The sequence below is a fragment of the Schistocerca gregaria genome, chromosome X (genome assembly GCF_023897955.1).
Source record: "Schistocerca gregaria isolate iqSchGreg1 chromosome X, iqSchGreg1.2, whole genome shotgun sequence".
Taxonomy (NCBI): domain Eukaryota; kingdom Metazoa; phylum Arthropoda; class Insecta; order Orthoptera; family Acrididae; genus Schistocerca; species Schistocerca gregaria.
This window is the reverse complement of record NC_064931.1, coordinates 235,645,197-235,667,353: the sequence shown is the minus strand read 5'-3', so window position 1 is coordinate 235,667,353 and position 22,157 is coordinate 235,645,197. Positions and strand designations below refer to the sequence as shown.

Here is a 22,157-nt window from a genome sequence, read left to right as displayed (position 1 = left end):
TACAGGACGTCGACGTGCGGATACCGTCAGTCGTACCTAGCCATCAGCAAGGTTGAACCAACTGAAGACGTCGGAAAGTTGCTCCGATGAAATTTTGTGGAATTTGCACAAAGTCATCCGGTGGCAAACCTGTAAAGACTATTCACAACATACCCGTTGGCAATACTTGAAGAATCAGACCTTTAACTTTTTTTAAAAATCTTCTGTAATTATTATGGACTGTATGAAGAAACGTCCGTTCGAATAGGTTTACATGTTGGGAAACAAAACTGTTAGAAAAAACGAGATGTGGCGAATAGATGTTTACTGTAGCACGAAATTAAATGCTTTACAAAAAAACTTTTGATGGGTATGAATAAATGAGATGAGATTGATTAGTATACCACTCTTCACTTTGATAATTTGTTTCCAGATTATATTCGAAAATAAATAATTTACCCTAGTTAATAACATGACAGTGCAAATTTGACACATTTTAGATTCTGTTGAGAGGAGGAAGTCATTGGCAGTACTCTTCTGAAGAAATTTAACCTGAGTTGTGTTGTAGTTTGACACTAGCTTAACATAAAAATACCTAAACGACAAATCTTGAATTTTAATTTCATAAAGCGTAAAACGATGGACATTTAATTTATTGCCCATCACTCCTTAGATCATCTGACTGTCTGACCTGAGTCATCGTCATGACATTTTCATTCTTTTGATGCTGAATGTATTCCGATAGACATTGAAATATTTTTAAGTTACATTCATGGATTCACCAAGATCCAAGAAATAGTTTAATGCCACACTCTTGGTAAACCAAAAGCTTCCTTAATACAATACATAAACGGAACAGCCAGTACTGTTCTTTTTGTAGAGAAAGTCACACACAGACCAAGTTCAAACTTGTACTGTGGGTCAGAGACAGACTGTCCTTCAAGTTTGTGGAGGGCAGTGTCTTCAGCGTTGTCAGATTATTGTCAGTAAAGTCACTCTACTGGTACATTTTTCATCAGAGCTGACGTGGAATGATGTAATATAGATTTTTGTGTTCAACTTGTTGACAGTCTTTCACATCTGTAGTATGAAAAGTACAATTCTAAGAATCTAAGTCGCCTCCTTTGGACTATTTGTTGTCTAATGTTCATGCTGCTCTCTTCAGCTGAATATTCAAAGTGTGAGCGGCAGTTTCCTATAGTAACATAGGATCCATGGGTAACAGAACTGTTTTACTCATAGTCTTACAAGTTACTGTACTCATATGTAATTTACCAGTTAAACATAAAGCTATGTAATTTTCCTTTCAGCTAGTCACCTAGTCTAGACTCCTAGTATAAAGATGGAGCCTGCTTCATTCAACATCTCTCAATTGCAGCTGTACTGAAGGGTGCAGGTATTCCCTCTGCAAGGATACTCACTCCATCACTGCTTAACGTTATTTATTATTATATCAATCTATTATATCTGTTTCATACTCTAGACAGCAGCAAACGATGTTAATGAGACAAAATTGTATACCACGTTATAGTGGACTAATTTATTATTCTGATAGATTTCATTCTGCACACAAGACTGAAATAAAATGATGACTTCATATTAGCGTACACAACAGCTATTTTACATACAGTTTTAACTCAATGTAGTGTACTTTATATTAGACTTTGTCTTTCATACCTCACCTACTATATTTTAGTTTTGTCTCTCTGTCTTCTTTGAGTGTTACAGTGATATGGAATGAATATTTCTGATGTTGTTTAGATTCTTCTGAACTTCTTCTGCTTACGATATCTAAGGTACCAGTAGATTCTCTTGTTTAATAGAGATAGTTGTGCTATCAGAGTATACAAACTGTCCCGTTTATGCAACAGGCTCACAACTAATTTTCTAAACTAAAATATTTAGCTATTATATTACAACATACAATAGAAAAAGGTAGAGGCTAAAGATTACTGATGACAGGAATTATGTCCAAAGTAGGGAGACTAAGTGCTAAAATCGCCAAATTGACGTAAGCTGATTTTCTTTTTAATCCTGTGCATTGGGATTCTAAAAATTATTTTAAAACAAATAACACTTACCAAGTTTCGTTCAAAATACGTTTGTGATATTCTTCTGGATTCTATAGCATGATTCCAATTTACATTTGCTTATATCTGTCTGGCAATGATTTATTTATTGATAGTAAACGTTTTTGACTTTGATCTGTTTGTGAAGTTGTGACACTAAAAGAAGTAATTCATTTTGTTTCGAAAACTTGTATTCACAGGAAACGATCATTATTGCTGAGACTCTCAAATCAATCAGCAGTCTAAAAATGAAAACATTCGTGTATTGTGATCATAGTATCGTCATGATTTAACATAGTAGTTATTATATTTAATTGTGTTGGTTCATATCACAAATATTTATGGTACTGCTAATCTACACATTATAATTTTTAAACCAAAAAAGGGTTCAAATGGCTCTGAGCACTATGGGACTCAACTTCTGTGGTCATCAGTCCCCTAGAACTTAGAACTACTTAAACCTAACTAACCTAAGGATATTACACACATCCATGCCCGAGGCAGGATTCGAACCTGCGACCATAGCAGTCGCACGGTTCCGGACTGCACGGCTAGAACCGCAAGACAACCGCGGTCGGCTTTTAAAACACATACAGTGTAATGAACATCCAGGCTTGTTAAGCATCTGAAAACTGCTTGTTGTTATCAGACACATAGGAAGGTAAGTAATCATTATAAAATAATCATGGATATGTTGGGTTTTAATAATATTTATGACTTCTTTTACAGTTCTTTTGAGATATGTAAGTACAACATCCCCCAAATAATTGTGCATTTTTCAGCCACTATCAGATGTTACTATAAATTTCCCTCTGAGAACCACAGTCTGTGGAATGTGCCGCTGTAGAATAGTCTTTCATACAACCATATGAGTGATATCATTGAAGTGAAACAAGGATTTCATATTTGTGTCCATTCAACAAACCATATGTTATTTTGTGTTCATCATTGTTGGGAAACGAGAATATTAAATCAGTGTCCACTCCAAGTACATTGTACATAATAATAATTAATTCATTGTAGTGTATTTGGGATTCTTCTTTGTGATCTATACCTTTGTTTAATTTCTTTGTTGCTATGACATTGATTGAGTGTTTCTGACATATTTTACATTCTTCTAAGCTTCTTCTGGCTTAGATGTCTAAAATACGAATACCCTGTGTATTTAATACTGGTATTAGCCCTAAGTAGCACTTCTCAAATACCTTCATTCATAATAATCCATATTGACAGCTAGAGCCTTTTTGTTGGTTCTGTGTACTCACTGGAGACATCGCTACTGACAACATCCCTTTCTTAACCCTCTCCACCCTGCCCTGATCTTTATAACTGTTCATTTGTGTTGTCAGTTTGGTATACAACACTAAATTAGTAATGAGAAGTTACGAGTAATTTTATATCTGTGCCTTTATAGTTTTATGTAGCACAAATATTATGAATTATAATAAGGATATAAAGCCATTATACTCAATTTGTGTCATCTGAATGTTTAGAATGACTCTAGTGAGCAGTGTCTGAAGAAAATGAGGTTATTTCTGTCAATAGAAACCTACATAGACACCATCTTCTCATGAGGTAGAATGGTACAATTCACCGATCTAACCACCAGAATACTGGTGTAGTGACATAAGGTTTCACATGTCATATAATAATGCTGCGCATTTTTTGTGTACCAGACCATGGTCTTTAAGATGCAGATGCAAATAATGTATGGCGCAAACTTAATGAAATGGCTGTGCAGTCTTACATATGGTTTCAATATCTAGAATTCATGTTTGAAAGCTCATTCACAAAGAGAGGGAAATGTTTCGATTTACATGGAAGATATTTTGTAAAGATGGAGAATGCTATTTGTTTTTCTCATTTGCCACAGACATGAACAGAAACAAAAATGCATAGAAATGTTTCAATAAATATTTCGACCTATGTATACAAATGATACAGAACTATATTTTCATCACTAAAGTGTTGTACTATCCTCTGACCTCTGGTTCATTGCTGTAACTCAGATAGTAGGTAGAAGAGCCATGTGTGTTGTGTCTTCTCAAAACACCGTTATTTTCAATAAATATGCATTCACAGGCCATGCAGACATCAATAATGTACAGTTTGCACACTAAGCTCACCTCTTATTGGCTAAATTCTAAGTTTTATCTATTATATTTGTGGCTATATTAGAAAACACTTGTGGGTAAAGGTTAATGAAGATGTGCTGGGTGCACCATTGGGAGACTAAATTTTGAAATCACTATGTTAATTTTAGCTGAACATTTTTGAAGTATATTGAGACTCATAATTTCGATATAAAAGTTATGTCAGTCACTGTCTTTAATGGAAAATATGTTTATATAATTCTTCTGCAAATCTAAAAAAAATCCTTGTTATTACTTTATGTCTGTCTGGCAGGGTTATCTTTATTGCTACCTACTGATATTGTTGGTTTTGAGACATTGCTGTGTTTGTGATGTAACAAGACAACAAATAACAATGAGTTTGGTTTAAAATATGTCTAATACTCTTTATTTTAACAATTATATTCATACAACAGTAGAATACCATTACTGAATTTCACTGGAACATATTGCTATTGCTATCAAATCATCAGTCAATGAAAACAGAATCCCTTGCAGCCCTATGTCCATAGTATCACAACACTTTAAGAACTGTCCTTAGTCATGGGGTTTATATTCTCACACTGTTGTTGTGTTGCTGATTTAAACTGTTACAATGGAAGATTTTACACACAAATTTCACAATGTACTGAAAGGCAAGGATTTCTGAGTACATGAAATTGACTACTATCATGAGCCCCCCCCCCCAAAAAAAAACAGAAAAAGAGTCATTATAAAATATCATGAAGTCTTCATCTTCTTGCAAAATGTATAGATTGTCTTTCACTGTTCCTTCCCCGTTTGTAGCGATAGCTTGTCCAACTCATATTTGAGCCACAATTTCGCTCTGAGTAGCTAAACTGTAAGCATTGGCACACTCACATTTCCACACATTTCATTCAGGGTTTCAGGTAACACATAATTATCTCCGGTAACAGCACTCACACTGGCAGTGTCCCGCTCAATAGTACACAATAAACAGACGAAAAGAAGTGGTGTTGGACAGGAACTTATAGAACCTGAAATAGATAAAATTGTTAAAATAAGGACACTGTTAGGTTGTTCGATAAAATCATGAAATTAGCCTTGTAGTGTGTTTCTTAGTATAGAACTAAGACACAAAACTCCTTCTCATTTTCCAAAATTACACAGTTGCATGAAATAAATTATGGAAACAAAGAACTATAACTTGCTAAAATTAATTTAGACAAGGCAGAAATATCTGGAAGTAATAGTAACACTTATATCTAATACAAAGTACCAGAGACTTTAATCAAGAACATTCTTCCAGAGCAACTATTATTGTAAATAACATTCTGGGAAACCATACAGTACATAATTTTATTGAAAAATCCTGTTTGGTAGAAGAAAGAATGGATTAGATAATGAAATTATTCCTATTCATAAAATGGAGAGACATTCTGATGCATTTTATGTTGATCAAAACTTCTTGTGGAAAGGATACGATGGCTAATGACTTAGGAACATCGAGGGTGCACTGTATGAAATGGATACGGCACCATGGAAAGGACCATTAATTTCAGGATCAACAGACTAACCAACTGAACCACTGAAGCACGCTACATGACGTAATGCACCAGTTGACCATTATGGTGCTCCCAAGTCTCCAAACTCCACGTACTGATCTAATCTGAGTCATAGTGTTTTGTCCTGGGAGCCACGGTTGCTAAACACTCTAGTATGGTGGAGCTTGACTCAGACGAAGCCAGTATCAATCCTGGTGGCACAAGAAACTTCTACAACCAGCATGTTCCTTGAAAGAGGACAGAAGCACGCCAAGTATTCCTGTTTATTAGACTTTGCACTAATGTCTTTGGTGAAAGTCCAATTTCGTCCAAAATGACTCATGATGTGAGGGTATCTGTCACTGTTAATGGTGACATATCTATTGGAGGGAAAACTTAGCTGTGATTGACTTTATTGTGCCGTTCAAGAGGTATAGGATAATGTTTCAACTTATTTCTTATGTCCTCATTATATAACAAAAATATGACTCTGCACGAAAGATACATCCATTACAGTAACGTACACTCAACAGATGCTTGTAAGACAGAGCTCTAACACACATCAAGGAAAGAGGCCATTGTTTAGGACGAATAAAAATGTTTCCTCGATTAAGCTACGCTATCTACACATTTTTATCTCCTACCCAAGAATGATCTCTTCTCCTTTCGTACTAGGTGGATATCTCACTCCACTGGACACTCTCACCAGTAGTCATTATAACTGATGAAAAGCTCTCAGGTTTCCAGCCAGGTGACAGTTTTATAAAACTGCGATTTATTCGATGAGTGACATACTCATAATCTTCTTCACCAGAAGATGATGAGTATGCCACTCGTCGAAAAGTCATTGTTTTATAATACTGCCACTCTGCTGCAAACCAGAGAGCATCTCATCAGCTGTATTCGATGACAAAATCTACATTCACATATGCAGTCATTACATCCAGAAGGTATTAGAACCTGATGTACTTCTTCAGCCTCGGTCAGTCAACTTTATTAAGTGTCTTAGAAATAATTGACAACAGGTCAATTATAACAGACAATATAGTGATACTCTACATTACTATAGTTGGTTTATGTCGGACTCACAGATTTTTGACCTCAACCTTCAGACTACCCTCAAAGTTAAGATGTCATTGTGTCTAATTATTACAGGGGCTAAAGAGGGATTCCACTAGTAGTATAGCGCTGAGAAGGATGACACAATTTGAGTAATAGGAAAATTATAAAAAAAGAATTAAACCAGTGCATAAATAATCAAGATGAGGCATTGTTCATTTTCTTTCAGTTTTATCATGCATTTCATAATTTTTGACCCAGAGGCGCAAATAGAAAGATATAAGTAAGTAAAATAAGTAAAAAAATTTACAACTGTAGCCAAAATGTAACATATTTATCATAGCATACTTCATATTAAAAAATTAACTAATAAGGTCAATCTAACAGCTAAAATCACAATTATGTGCCTGGAAACACCAATAACAACAAATTATGTTATTGGGGTAAGTAACAAAATCCAGTGTAATGCATTCAATTTCCATTTATCATATTACGCATAAAAGTGTTCATGTAAGAGTAATGTCTAATGGTAAGTATTTGATTAAATTGATATTGAAACTCAATTTTAAGAAAAACATTACATGTAATATGAATGTAGTATCTGTACATAACATTAAACCAGCAGTGTTAATAAATAACCATATCAACGTTGGGATGAGAATATGAGAATTATCAATGGACTCAGTGTACAAATTTCATTAAGATGTTATGATGCCAGGGTATAAAAACAATACTGAATTACATTATCACAATACAGAGTTACATAATAATATACATAATGATGTATATAACGATATGATAATGGTAATTAATGATTTTGACACAAATGAGTATCCATCTAACATATTCCACAAGTAAATTAAAAATTCAATATGAGTAAGTGCAGGAAATGGAGAAGCAACAGTTTGGATGAAAGGATAAGCTGTTATCTTACATTTTATCTAACATTATCGGCATTAATCATTTATGAGTATTTTTATAACCTTCAATGTTACGTTAAAACGAAAATAAGTGATGAAATTTGATGATAATATTTATGATTTAGTGTTCACATAACACCTGTTATTCTGATAGTCTGAAGATTATTGAAACTGCACATGCATTGTTAATGCTATACCACTTGCTTATCATGCCTAAGATTCTGTCTTGTTGCAAAGAACTTATCTGAAAATCTATCAGTGAGGATTGAGGAGCTACTTGAAAGAGTTTGGAAAAGTAAACAAAATTACAGTGAGAAATGAGTGCTAAATATATATCTCTATTTTAATCATATCTAGTGGGGGCATATCATCACAAAACAAAGATCTTAATAACCATCACATGAAGTAAGTTTTATTGGAATTTGCTTAATTTCAAGAATGTGGCACAAACAAGGAAGAGTGAGGCAAAACTAACCTCTATGTGGCTGAGTGTGGAACTATGTGGTTACATTGGTGTCTGTCACTGGGCACAGTGCCAGGAAGGTGGTCCGACACAGCCATGCTGTGCAGTGTGCTGCAAATTTGTTTCTGCAGGAGACCTGAAACAATGTACATGCACGCAATCTGTACCAAACGTAGTAACAAGATGACAATAATTTACATAAATATATTGATATTGAAAATCTGTTGTTTTGGTGATTCACTTGCTCATTTTCGTTATTATACCATTCCATCTTCAGATGTGCTTGTGGCAGTTCGACTCAGCCATAACACTGAAATACACAAAGTGATCGAAAACTTAACCACAATGGTAATCAGCAATGCTACTGAAAGAACAAATTAAGTTAGTTCTTTTGTATATCAATATAAATGCAAAACATATAGTATCCAAAGTTTCTTGCCTGCTTTGGAGGCAAGAGTAAATTAAATGCAGTCAGTAAAATGGCTGAATAGATTATCAATGAAGAATATATTAATGAAAGAAAACTGAACCACTCCCCATCCCCAACCCTGAGGTTCAATCCAATCAAGATGAATGAAACCTAAACAGTAACTGAAATATTCTCATCTTTCGTTTATGGGCCAATTCTAAAATGTTGCAAGATTAAAGGGTCTTAATTGCTGATTTCTTTTTTCCCTCTAGAACTGCCTAACTTTGATGGCACTGTTTTACTACAATAATGAATTGGCCTTAAACTCTGCTGTCTCTACATGTTTTGATCATCTTATTACAGATTCTGTGTCTCATTCAAATTGGACCTTATAGCGTATGGTGTTGAATGTTTTATGAATTAATCTAAGTTTGTAACAGTGAAACAATTTGATAAACAGCTGGTCAAATTAGACATATCGCTTATGTAAATGGTAAATGTGATATACTGTGAACATTAAGCATGCCTTATACTTGAATGTCAAATGTCTTAAAAATTTTCTTTTATTTTGTATTTGAGAACTCGCTATCAAAGATGAAGTTAAAAACAAATGCTTTGGTAATAGATGCTAAGGAAAAATTTTACAGCAAAAGTCAGTATGAAGGGCTTCTTAAAATTTCCGAGTATTTTGCCTTCCTGTGCTTTTAATTACGGTCGGTTTGTGTGTTTATCATGCAAGAGACATTTTGTCTAGGGTAGATGTTGGACACATTAATTCTCATTAAAAAGGAACTTTGTTCAGTGATTAAAAGTTAACATTAGTGGAAAAGGCATAAAGATGAAGCTTTAGGGACCTGAATATTAATACTTGTTAAACATTGCAACGCTTCAACTGAACCGTATTTTTTTACTGTCTTACTTTTTCACTGTAGAACATGCCTAAGAATACCATGTTTTCAGTTAACAAGAGTGTGGGTTCACAAATCAAACTGTCAGATAGCGAAAGATTGGCAACCAAAACATAATTTAAGCGAAAGAAATAGGCAAATATTATGCATGTACATTCTGCTGCATGTGGGACGCTGTTTGATATGCCATCGTCTAAATCATAAATGCTTAGAAAGTAAGTGGCTCTTTCATTAAACTTATCCAGTTTAAGTTTATTGACTTCCCACATGCATACAGGCATTGATTGCCACAATCTGCCCTAACACTTATGGATCACAGATCAATGGTCACATAAAGTGATGGTGTACTGATAGGGAGCCTGATAACAGATCTACTACTGTAACGGCTTCCGTATCACTTCAACGAAAACAGCAGTGAGAACATAGAGACGAAGACAGAGCTGTGGCTAACTGTATCTTCTAAGTGACTCGGTGAAGCTGCATTAATAAAGTTATTGTAAAATAAAGATCCCAACTTACAGGTGATACTACAATGTGTTTCTTAGTACCCATAATTCTCTTATAAACTCTGTGGAATTATTGTATCATCATATGTGCATAAAGTGTTCAATAACATTATTGTGACCACTAGTAAAAATGTATACACAATGAAATAAGGCTCACTGTTCATTAAGTGTAGTTGGCTGTTGATTCACATGATGGAGAGGAAAACTAAAATGGTCGCACAGATTTGTCAATGGGAATTAGCACATTAGGAAAGTATTTCCCCTATTTATTTACAAACGATTGTTGCTATGAGACTTACCTGTGAAGATACTCCATGATCACATCCTTCTCAATACTAACAGTTAATATTTATGCATTATTGTTATGTCTGACGATGTATTCGTTGTAGTACAGTCAACAGTATTTCCTAATAGTTTTAATGACTATAGCAAGGAGCTCTCAGTCATTTTTTACATTAATGTCTGGTGTGTACATTAGGATGAAGAACAATTTAAGTGTTTGCTCTAAGCGGTAAGTCTAGAGGTGATTATAATTACATGACTTAGAGTGACTTACAGTTTCTGTGTTGGCTGCCATTATCACAAATGGAGTATGCACTAGTTACATATAAACTATAATTACAAGAGCCTACTTAATGGAGTATATATGTTTCTTACCTACTGCCGACGTCAGTCATTAAGGGTCCTGCTCCTGTCTCCAGTGTTTCAGGTTCATGACTCTGACAAACATAGTTACCTGAATCTTCAGAACTGAAAGATCTAGGCTTGACTTTGTCCAGATCTTTGACACAGATCGCAGTGCAGTCACATTGGACATTATTTGCTTTCAATAGGACCCATTCTTCTCGTTGTTTTGCACCATCGGTTCTGGAAACTTCTATAGCATTATAATAGATGGATTCCGTCTTATGTACCGTCTGATGATCAGTCCTTGGAAGAGAAAAAAGGTAAGTACACTTAGGGTATCTTCATAGAACTCACCACTTTACAACGAGAAGTTTCATTTTTGTCTAGACTGCGACTCAATCAGAAGCTTTTCAGTTTAGATATGGATCCTCTACCAGGCAGGCAAAATGAAGTTGACAGAAGAATCTATGAATATCTTACCTTTGGGCATTTTGATTATCTTGCAGTTCGGCGATGGTCGGTACTGCAGCATCTTTGCTTTCAGTTTTGAATTCGGGCTTGGATTCACAAGATCTCTTCTCCCAAGAAACTGTCACCTGTGTAATAAGCATAATGAAAGTGTGCTACTGTAGATTTTACATTAGTCATTATCAGGTTTTTGCAGCGTTTTCTTGAATTTCATAAAAAAAATTCTTAAAGATGTATGTTAATCAGATATTGCAAACTATGGTGAAAATCATGCGAAACAACGAGAGATATCGTAATGTGTCTAAATTGTGTCCACTTTATGGAAACTCTCTTAGAAGATCGAATATTACGATGGCCGTTTGTAGTTTTGCTTCCTTGTCTTCCGAATGACAGCTATAATGTAGCTTCTTGCCTGTTGTAATGTACAGCTGTCTAAAATGTGACGGGATAGGAAAATATAAACTGCCGTGTGACACCGATACCATGTAAAAGCGCATGGATGCATAGTCTGCAATAAAGTACTAGTATGATCATGAATGCAGGAAGATAATTGTTGGGATTTGGCACATGAAGACGATGCGTGGCATATGACATCCCAGATTCTCAGAATCTTAATAATCATCGGTCTGCCGTGTCAAGAAACCACTGTAAGTGTCAATTACGGGAAATTTCTTCCCAACGTGATGTGCCCAGCCACCCCATTTCTGGACGCAGTTGTGAAAGCCTGATGAACATTGTCCGTACTAACAGGCAGGTAACATTGCCACACCTCAAGTTTGCCGGAAATGAAGGATAAATAACAGATTATCCAATAAGATGCGTGCTACGACGTTTGACGTACCTGAGATACGGAAGCAGACGTTCAGCAGGATTGCTCTCAGAATCAGCTTGACATAGGGAAAGGCCCTATAGTGGGTAAGTCTCAGATATTGACACTTGGGTAGGTTGGAGTGACACAAGGCCTTCCATCCAAGAATTTCAATAGTTGCAGAAGAACTGTGCAACATGATAGTGATACCATAAAGTAGTGAAACGAAATTTTAAACTGTGGATTGCATCCAGTGGAGAAACGCACTCAGTCTGTGGTGATTCTTATGATCGGTTGCTAAGTGTCATACACATCCTTAGAGAACAGCATACGTACTAACCATGGTGGTTTATAGTAAGACAATTCGCCAAGTTACAATGCTAGTTTTTGGTTTTGGTGGAGGGTGGTCTGATTAATGTATTACGTAGTTTATTAGAAATCTTTTACATACAAAAATAATCCTAATCACTCCGAAATACATCCGGAGGTAGGTACTGTATACGTCACTTTCATTTTATGAATTTCGACATACTAAAGGAGGTCCTACAAGATATACGAAGCACTTTTTAAGTTTTCAGTATCTGAGCTGGGCGGGAGATTATTTACGACAATATTTGCAATCACTTAACTATCTCAATGCATGATGTTTCTATGTCAGCACATTAAGAAAATTCATCGGTATGAGCGATTGGGGAGATCTCTGGTAATCAACGATTACTTATTGTTTCTTAATATTTGTTGGATATATAGCTTTGCTCACCCAAACAAGAAGATTCATTGAAAAAGTTTGGATTCAAAAATTGTAATATCGCTAGTAAAGCGCTCAAACTGTAAAAAGGTTTTAGTGAATGAGTATGAGACCAGACAAGCGCATGTGACTGAGACGTAAGTTTCTAAAGCGGCAAAAAACCGACTGAAATAAAAGATCCTTGGGAACGTCATTCAGCTGTCATATCGACAGAAAAAGTCGTGAACGTGAACAATCTTGTTCTGGAAACCCACAAGCGGATTATCGAAGATGTTAGTAGCCATCTAAAGAAATTTTATCAGAAGAACGAACGTGAAGACCAAATTCGAGACAAGAGTTTTTATAACGAACAAGAGTAGCATCACAGGGAAGTCTGCATGAAATGTGAGACGTAATGTCAATTGAATCCAGACATTCGTTGCAATATTAAGAATAGCGGCGAAAGTTAGCTTCTGATGACGACCCCAAGTCATGGCTTTTAAGGGAAAAACTTAAATGATGATGGAACTGCATTAGGAGAAGGTGAACTGAAAAGGTCGTTGTTAATGCACTTGAGGACATTTTGGACAGCATGTCATTGGTAGGTAGGCGATGACTTTTGACATTTCCACCCGCAATTACATGATTACTGGTGGCTGGATTACAGTCGGTGAAATAAGCCGTTAAGTTAAAATTGTGTAGTAACCATTCGTTACAGTACCCCATACATACCCCGTACAAAACGACAGCCGAAGTACAAAACAGAATTAACAGGTTCTTTTCATATCCTTGTACATTTCTTGCTCTTACCGTTTTCTCAAGGATTTTATCTAAAAGACTACAATCTTATGGTGGTGCGAAGTTCTCTGTCTTCAAGTCCGTAACCCTGTATCTTTAGTACTACGCCGAATTTCATGCATTTAAGTCTCCGAAAAATTTGTGTAGCACTTAATCATACTGTCGAACCGAGGAATTTTCTCTAAAGTGGAAAGTGCAGTGATCTCATACGTGAGGCGATGAACCTTATACGCCGCTCTTCGACACAGTGCTAGCAATTTACATGCGATCTTGTAAACAAAAGTGCATATCGTTACAGAACCTCTCTTTTCCTGCAAGTGTCGTTGTTTCAACACCTATCTTCACACAGCAAACATCTCGCACAAGGTTTCGCTGTTTGCGGTAGTATTACAACATGATGACCTACATGTCTGTTTACGTTGAACCTTTGCAATGTAAGGAAATAGACATGCTTGACACTTTTAAATGCTAGTTAAGAAGAGCATGATTTCACCATAAAAGGCAACAAATTTCGAGGGAAGAGTGGCCGTCTCCTGGACGAATTTTTTCAGCAACGAAGAATGCAGCGCTGGAAGCAGCCATTTTCATGTCTCTTAATACGATATGGAATTTTCTGCATACTATCGACAGGCGAGTTGCTATTCACAGTTTTCGTCCACAGAGCCTTGCTACGGCGAGGCAACCATTGCAACCAGAACGACATCACATTATAATTAACAGCATAAAGCTTCGCAGTATGTCCTCTAATTCTGCTCTATATAATCACCCTTTCTGTGGAAATTATTCAGTTTTGCACCAGACAGACATAGCCATTCGTAGACGTACTACATATACTTCAGGTGGCACCGTGTTTGGCGCACTGGATTCGCACTGGGAAGGACGACTGTTCAAATTCTCGTCCTGGCATCCATATTTAGGTTATCCACGATTTCCCTAAATCTATTACGACAAATGCGAAGATGGTTCCATTTAAAAGGGAGTGGCCCATTTTTCTTTCCCTTCATTCAGTGATTCCAGCCTGTGCTCCGTCTCTAATGACCTTCTTGTCAACAGTACGTTAACCTACTTGATGCATCGAATTTTTATTAGAAAATATACCTACCTTTTTATCTGACGAATATGGTACTGCTAAAACAAGTAACCTAACCATTCAGAGTCATGGAGGGCAAAAAGCAGTATTGCTATGCACGTCATTGGACCAGTTATTTCGTTTAGTGTAGTGTCAAAACAAAACTGCATATACAAAATCAGATTTACTGAAAGGACTGATAATGGCAGGCTTAGAAAAAAAAATGGTTCAAATAGCTCTGAGCACTATGGGACCTTAGAGCTGAGGTCATCAGTCCCCTAGAACTTAGAACTACTTAAACCTAACTAACCTAGGGACATCACACACATCCATGCCCGTGGCAGGATTCGAACCTAGCGATCGTTGCGGTCGCATGGTTCCAGACTGTAGCGCCTAGAACCGCTCGACCACTCCGGCCGGCTGCAGACTTTCATGGAAGGATGAGAATACTGAGGGAACAGCAGGACTTACCAACAGTCCTTCGCGTCCATTAACGAAAACATCTTTGCATGTAATACCACGCACTTTTAATGGGACTGCTCTGTTCTTCCCATGTGCCTCTGTTGCTTCCGGCGGCTCGTCTTTTACTCTCGGTCGTTTGACCTCGGGGTCAGCTTGGTCTGTGACGTGACGACGACGCTTTTCCTGATACTGCCGTTTATTTTCTGGATCTGCAGCAGCGGCTCCCGCAGAAACCATTGGACTGCTGACGCGGGAAGTGAAGTTCCTAGCGCCATTGCCAGGGTTTCTTGGGTCCGGAGCCTGTGTATCCGCTTCCAGACCATGCAGCCTGTGGAAAATATTACCCTCACACTTCATGCACACCTGTGTCGGTAAGTAGTTCTACAAGGCTTCCTGGAAAATTTTGAGGTGAACACAAATAGGTACATAACATACAAATAGTTCCAAAAACGCGACATGAAATAAGAAATAAATGTGAAGCTCAGAGACACGTGGAGTTCTACACAGCGATTCGAATCCAACACGGTAACTTGTATACGAAGCTGGTCGACAGACATACGACTACTACGAGGATATTGAAGCGCACTGAATCACAAATAAAAACCATCGCCTTAAATGCCAGAATGTCGTGTTGCTGAAAGTGAAGTGAAAATATACTGAAAGGTATGTTGAGGACGATACATAGTGGTTATTTTACAAGCACAATTCTGTGATCGTGTAGCGAAACAGTATTGTTAAAACGGTTAATGCACTCGTCTGCTAGGAATATCGTAGCTAAAAAAGATAAATCGTCGTCGTTCTAAATGCTCTTGAAGAAAGGAGATAAATTTGATGCTGTCGACGAAACTTGTGTCAGAGTAGCTTCATGGAATTCGGCGACTAAGCTACCTACCTGATCCAGCGTAGCCTCCATGGGCCTACATGAGCTTCAGGGACACATGCTGCTCTTCATTCGCATACACACTTGTCCCATCACCTAATTGGTATTGGATGAGAACCTTTTAAGAGGTTACGCATTTAGCAGGTTTATAACTCGAACGTTGGGACATCATACGTTCTCTCCTGCCTTACGATGTCAAATGTTTTGAGGGAAAACCTGTTCATGTTTTCTCGCTTTTATACACTCTCCATTAACAGTACTTTATAAAGACACTTTACAAGAACATTTCTTGTATTGAATACACTCTAGGTGACTCGTGCGAATGATTCGCACTGTATCCTGGTGACCGATAGGTAATATAGTAATGCAGGAACAAGTAAATACAAATAATTATTAATAAAAAGTACAACGTTGCAATACCAAAATACAGTATAAAGGCCAGTGTCAGCTGGTGCAATGCCTGCAGGAGGTTGGGAATTTACAGTCGTGTGATAAAGCTGACAATGTATTTTGAAACAATATGGACCACTATCAGTAATATCAACCAAATTAAACTGCAGTGAAGCAAATGCCAGAGCATTGTTCAACTGTCCGATATTTTCTAGGTAGTTCTTACTATCGTCGCAATGTTTCTCTATGAGTTTTCGACGCTCTTCACAAACTTCCATGGGCTGTAAGTTCACCTTTGCCTTGTGGCAACATATAGTAGCTGAATTGTCACTGTACTCCGCAGCAAACAGCGAAGAAGAGCAATGTATGCACATTTAGTCCGTCTTACCAATGTTTTGAGTTTGAAATTCATCGTCTTTAGTGAAAAGACGGGCAGAACAACAAGTTTTTGAAAGTTTATATAGTTGTCTTCTAGCACTGATAGTTTGATGCAGATGAAGCATGTAAGTCGGTGACACAAAGTCGTTACTAACTTGTGCCGTTGACCATTAAACCCAACTTCTCTGCAACCGTCCTGAGCTTTTTTGACGTGCTGAATTCGAAGTGTTCTTTCTTCGTCACTGTGTCTGGCATTTCATTTTCTGGCGTCTGTGACACGTTGCAATAAGTATCCTCTGAATCACATTAATGTTGATTGTTTTTATTGTATCCCGCGAGCAGACTCTAACAAACAGTTATGTTATGTGGCAATGATTGACGAAAGCATAAATCAGCAGAGTCTTCAAAACGGTAACTTAAAACCGTGTGATTCCTAGACATTTTGCAGGGGGAGCAGTAAGAGAAACATGTTCATCACGAATAGCCACGCGGCACTCTCAGCGAAGATATTAGGTGCAGACAAAGTGCTGACGCAGCGCAGTGAATGAGGGGCTCTGATACACGTCTTAACCGTAGGCAGGGTTGGCGTTATCACGCGGTAAGGACGGTCAGAATGTCGCTTAACAAGACCCGAAGCCCCCCTGCCTCCTGCAACCCGCATAACTAATTCGCTTACAGACCGACAGAGCACGAAATGGAGTCTCGCGTAAGCAACTTGTTTATACTGGATCTCCAAGAGTTGACGTGTACGCCGTAGTAGACTCTACACTTATGAACAAAGCGCTCTCTAGCGGCTGTTCGCCTACATGTGACTGCCAAAAGCTTCAGAAAATGTTCACATATGAAAATGCTGCGTTATTTTAATGATTGGGAGATGAGGGGAGGAAAGCCTGAAAGAAATTGTTGATGGATTCTAATGCACATATTTCGGAAAATGTGATGAGCGCTCCACCGTTCTGGTCTCAAAAGAGCCACTAGTGACCGACCGACTGCCATGTCGTCCTCAGACAACAGTGTCATTTGTTTGCTGTATGGAAGGGCATGGCGTCAGTGATTCGCTCTTCCGGTCGCTGTCGTCTTTGCAGACCTTGAGAGTCGCTACTTCCCATTCAAGTAACTCCTCAATTTGCCATGAAGAATGTGAGTGGATCCCGTTCCTATCCTCCTCCTTCTCCCGCCCCCCTCAAAAATGAAAAGTCCCTGGCAGTATCAGAAATTGAATTTGGGTCCCCCTACATGGAAGTCAGCCATGCACACTAACCCACGGAAGTGGGCTAATTCACTTAAAAATTATGTAACTTCCTTGAAAATGTGTATGTAATAACAGATTTGAGCTTTCAACTGAAGCTTTAAACATCTGTAACCACATAAAGCGACTGGGAATCGGATATATTTGGAGGAAAGTACGCTGCAAAAACCGCTATCAGTACAAATCTCACTAATTTACTCGGAATTCATACCTGTTCGTTGTTTGCATCCATACCTTCCACTTTAATCCCAAACAAGGTATCCCTCTCGACAGTTCTTGCTGATGTTTGAGGAAAAGACCTGTAAGGTTCTAGATTCATTTCCTTGCACTTAAAAACTTGTATCACTTAAAATACTGTAAACATCCAGTCCCCAGAGCTTTGTAAAATCATATTTTCGTAGAATATAAGTTATACTGTTACAATCATCAAATGCGGCGCTCTTGTATGAGCAAGTGCTGAATATACATTGGTTAAATGAAGTTAGTGTTCGTCATTTATCTAACTACACCTTGTTCTACGTGATAATATTGTGATACACCTCCATCAACAACAGAAATTCCACTTCGCAGTTCGCCGACATCCGTTATATGGATCATGAGCTACACCACCGACAAGTTGTCGCCTTCGGAAAGTAGCGCAAGCTTTATCGAATTGTAACTCTAAATCTAGTAGACATTAAAGAGATAACTTTATGAAAGGTGTTTTCTTTTACAGTAATTGGCACATATAAAAATATTAATGCTTTAAAAAAATATAATGGTAATTTTCTCATTTTTCGTACGATTTGAGATGGACGTCGCACGTGTTTAAGAACCGTTTTCGGTGTACCTGCATACTGGCAATTCTTATTTTATGCGTACGCATTAAATAAGAACTAAGAAATATTTCGTATAGAAGAGATTATATCCATATTCAGAAGAGAAAGATTCATACATTCTTAAACATTTAGGATAAAGTAATCGCCCACTAGGAAGATGTTTCGTTAGTTATGCATCAGCATGGTGCATTGATTGTACAACTACTTCAGTATGACAAACAAGAATCTCTGGGCGTCTCTGATCGTTGTTTAACGTAGTCCATTCAGCTGGATGGTCGAATACAGCTCGTATGCCTCTACTATAATTGATATTACTTCTTTTTATTACTGGATGGAAATTCGCAATCGCTGTAATGGGAAAATGGCCTTCTATAGTATTTCGTGAAACCTTTTCGATGAAGAATGCTACCTACCACTAAACTGTCTCCTCGTGATACTATTTTCATGTACTAGAACAAGCGATCGAAGTGACGCAATGGCTACAATATTATACTCTTTCCATTAGGGGCTCAAATCTCCATCCGACGATTCATCTTATATCTTCCGTCTTTCCTTTATTCGCTAAATGTAAATTCTGGGACTGTACTCAAGAGAGGATCTATCTTTTGATGTCAAACGTCGCCCTTAGCAGCTAGAGCTACTGTTCTGTCTCTAGTTGCTATAATGTCGACTGCGCATTAAACCCAATCCTTTCATGACCGCAGATTGGTAATTACAGCCAGTTATTCAGCTTTTGTCACACCTGTGACGGTATTCGCTAAAGGTGGGCGTTCTTCGCACCAGGATTAGGCAGTTATTTTCTTTTCTTTGTGTGCTCCGATAGTTTCCTTACGAAACACCATAATGAACTTTCAAAAGAACATGTCATGCTGGCTTTCGTAATCCTGACCGTATGCGTGTTGCCATATATCTACTCTGCGTTACAACGTTCATTTCAATATGACGTATACATCTTATTTGAGCAGTGGCGTTTTGCTGGCAAACCAGCATATTTGCAAGTACCTCACCTTCGCGCTCTTATCTTTGCTTGTGGCGCGTACTGAGTCTTGGCTGCCTTATCTTTGCCGGAGGAGTTAACTGGAGGCACTCGCCAAGGATGTGACAGTTGGTGTTCGATGTTACCTGAGGCAGGAGTGTGCGTGTAGTGGAGCGGGAACCGACCACGTGTAGTGGGAAGCTTCGTAGGGAGCCTATCCTGTCGCCTGTGAGGAAGCTTGTTTCTGCCTTGGGTTGCGTGCTGCTAGTTCCGGACGCGGCTGTCTACGGTCGTCCGCTGCCTTATTGCCGCCTGCTGTACCCGACGCAGGCCATATCGGACGTTAAGTGAGATTGTACATAGGGCATGTCTGTGAAGGTGAAGAGGGCTGCTACCTCACTTCTGGTAACTATTAGCACATGGGTGTTACCATTGAAGTAAAGGTGTGCCCATGAAGAGTTCATGGTGTTTAAGACTGGTGTTAAATATGAATATAATGCACGAGCGTGCCTCTTCCAGCTTGTGAGAAATTGTTGTTTGATGTAATATGTAATCAGCTGCAAGACCATAATCTGCTTATCATATATACTGCTTTCGAGTGTTTGGTAGCCTTAGCGTAGTGATCCCCAGTAAAGCTTATAATGAAATTTTCAAAATTGTGCTCGTTAAGGTTTTCACTGAACAATGGACCATAAGAGTTCACGTAATTTTATTGTGACTAAGATTGGAGTGCCCGCCGGCCTTGCTAGTAACTGTAAGTTTTTTTTAAATATCTTAATAACAGGCACTTCTCCGTAAGGTTATTGATGAGATTTGTGCTGTTGGTTGTACCTTGCGTGTGTAGTTCATTCGTAGTGAGGACAAAGGCAGTGTGCCGATTTATTAGTGGATTATCCCTGCGGACCTGTTGAGTGCGCTGGTTAAATGTTACAGCTGGCTGACTGGTGTTTTGGAGTAAGCTCTACCTTTCCACCTATGGGTACCGGGCCTGTGAAATCCTGTGTAGCGGGAGGTGACTCCGGGTCGAAGCTCGAGAAGTGGGTCTTCTACTAAGTGCCACCTTCTGTCTTGGTTTCTTCAAGCTAAGTTTTCGTTCTGCCCTCGAGCGACCTGGCGTCACTCCTCGCTAAATAATTCTGGCGCTAATTGTGTTTACTTGGGTATTTATTGTATTTAGTATATATAATAATCCTTGTCACAAGAGCAACATACAATTGTGAAAGGTTGTTGCGGTGTTACTCTTAGTAACACCTCTCACTGACCATTTGTGTTACTGAGCATTGGAGCCGAAGTTTGAAACCTTCGTAAGCCTTAGTGATATTGATTGACTCTTGAGTGTGAAACAAGTACCTTTGTATTAACTTCATCCTGCTATTTATTGGGTGTATCTCTGGCAGGTTGTTATTTAGGTAAATGTTTTGAGAACATCAGGTCTCAGTGTGCGAAGACTTCTTAATTGAAGCCGTCAGGGGCATAATTGTCAGTGGTTTTAAAATTTTCTTATATATAAGACAGACTTTGTTTCATAAAAGGACATTGGTTGCAGATTCACTAAATTCTTGTGACTTACTATTCTTATTCCCTAAAGTAATCAGGATTAAGATAGTGTTGTTTTAAAGGAATTTGTTGATATGACTGCTAGATAAAACGAGTGATAACGAAAGGGGTCTAGTCCCTCCTACTGTTTCCCCATTCCCTAGTAGAAGAATGTTTCAAAAGATGAAGTCATGCTCATTGTTGTAATCCTGATCGTATGCGAGTTCCATATACCTGCTCTGCGTTATAACATTCATTTCAATAAGACTTATACATTTTGGTATTGCTATTTTCACTACCATTAGTGATATTGTATAGAGAAGTTTGTCCACTGATTGGTTACGAATAGGGATCCTCTGGTTCTAGTGTAAACGCATTGCTGTAAGTAAGTAACTGAAACTACGGAGGCTGGTATAAGAAGTAGAATGAAGTACTGTGATATGTAGATTCCACTAAGTATAAGCCAATTATGTGATATATCTGAGGCGTAAGGAGATGTATTAATAATTTTTTGACGAACATGAGAAAAATAAATACTTACGGTTTGATTACATAGGTTCCCAGATGGATTAGCTGATAAACCCGACTACCGATAACCAGCCTCTTGGGTCCAGCAGGTGGAGCTGGTGGTGGCTGCGGAGGCTGCGGGGGTGGCACTGGTGGCCTCGGCCGCGGAGGAGCAGGCGGGGGTGGGCGAGGCCTCCTCGGGTCAGGCTGCGGCTGCTGCTGCTGCTCCTCCTCCATCTCGGGCCTCAGCACTGTCCCAGCTATCAACGCCTGAAGCAGAGTACATGATCGCTGCTCTCACAACAAAACATACTTTACACCTCTCTGCTGGTTCAGATTTTACTTCTTGAGACCAAATGTCAAATTAACGATTTTACTGTCATTTTGCCATTCTGATTCAGTCCATGCTGGGAGGAATAGTTGGCCGGTAAAACACAGAGCGACTTTTCGTTGTGAACGGAAAAATCAAACGACGTACAGATACCGGTAAAAGGAAGTGAAAAGTTATGTACTA

General features: G+C 38.2%; 1 protein-coding gene across 1 annotated transcript; it reads right to left on the bottom strand.

Moving 5' to 3' along the window:
* Positions 1-4,874: 4,874 nt before the first annotated feature.
* Positions 4,875-21,438, bottom strand: LOC126297994 (uncharacterized). Its single transcript, XM_049989310.1, has 6 exons — positions 21,371-21,438; positions 14,919-15,237; positions 11,058-11,173; positions 10,687-10,880; positions 8,140-8,263; positions 4,875-5,178 (listed from the first exon to the last, which is right to left on the bottom strand). The coding sequence occupies exons 1-5, from the start codon at positions 21,436-21,438 to the stop codon at positions 8,142-8,144; spliced, it is 819 nt and encodes a 272-aa protein (XP_049845267.1). The 3' UTR covers positions 4,875-5,178; positions 8,140-8,141.
* Between the last annotated feature and the right edge of the window lie 719 nt (positions 21,439-22,157).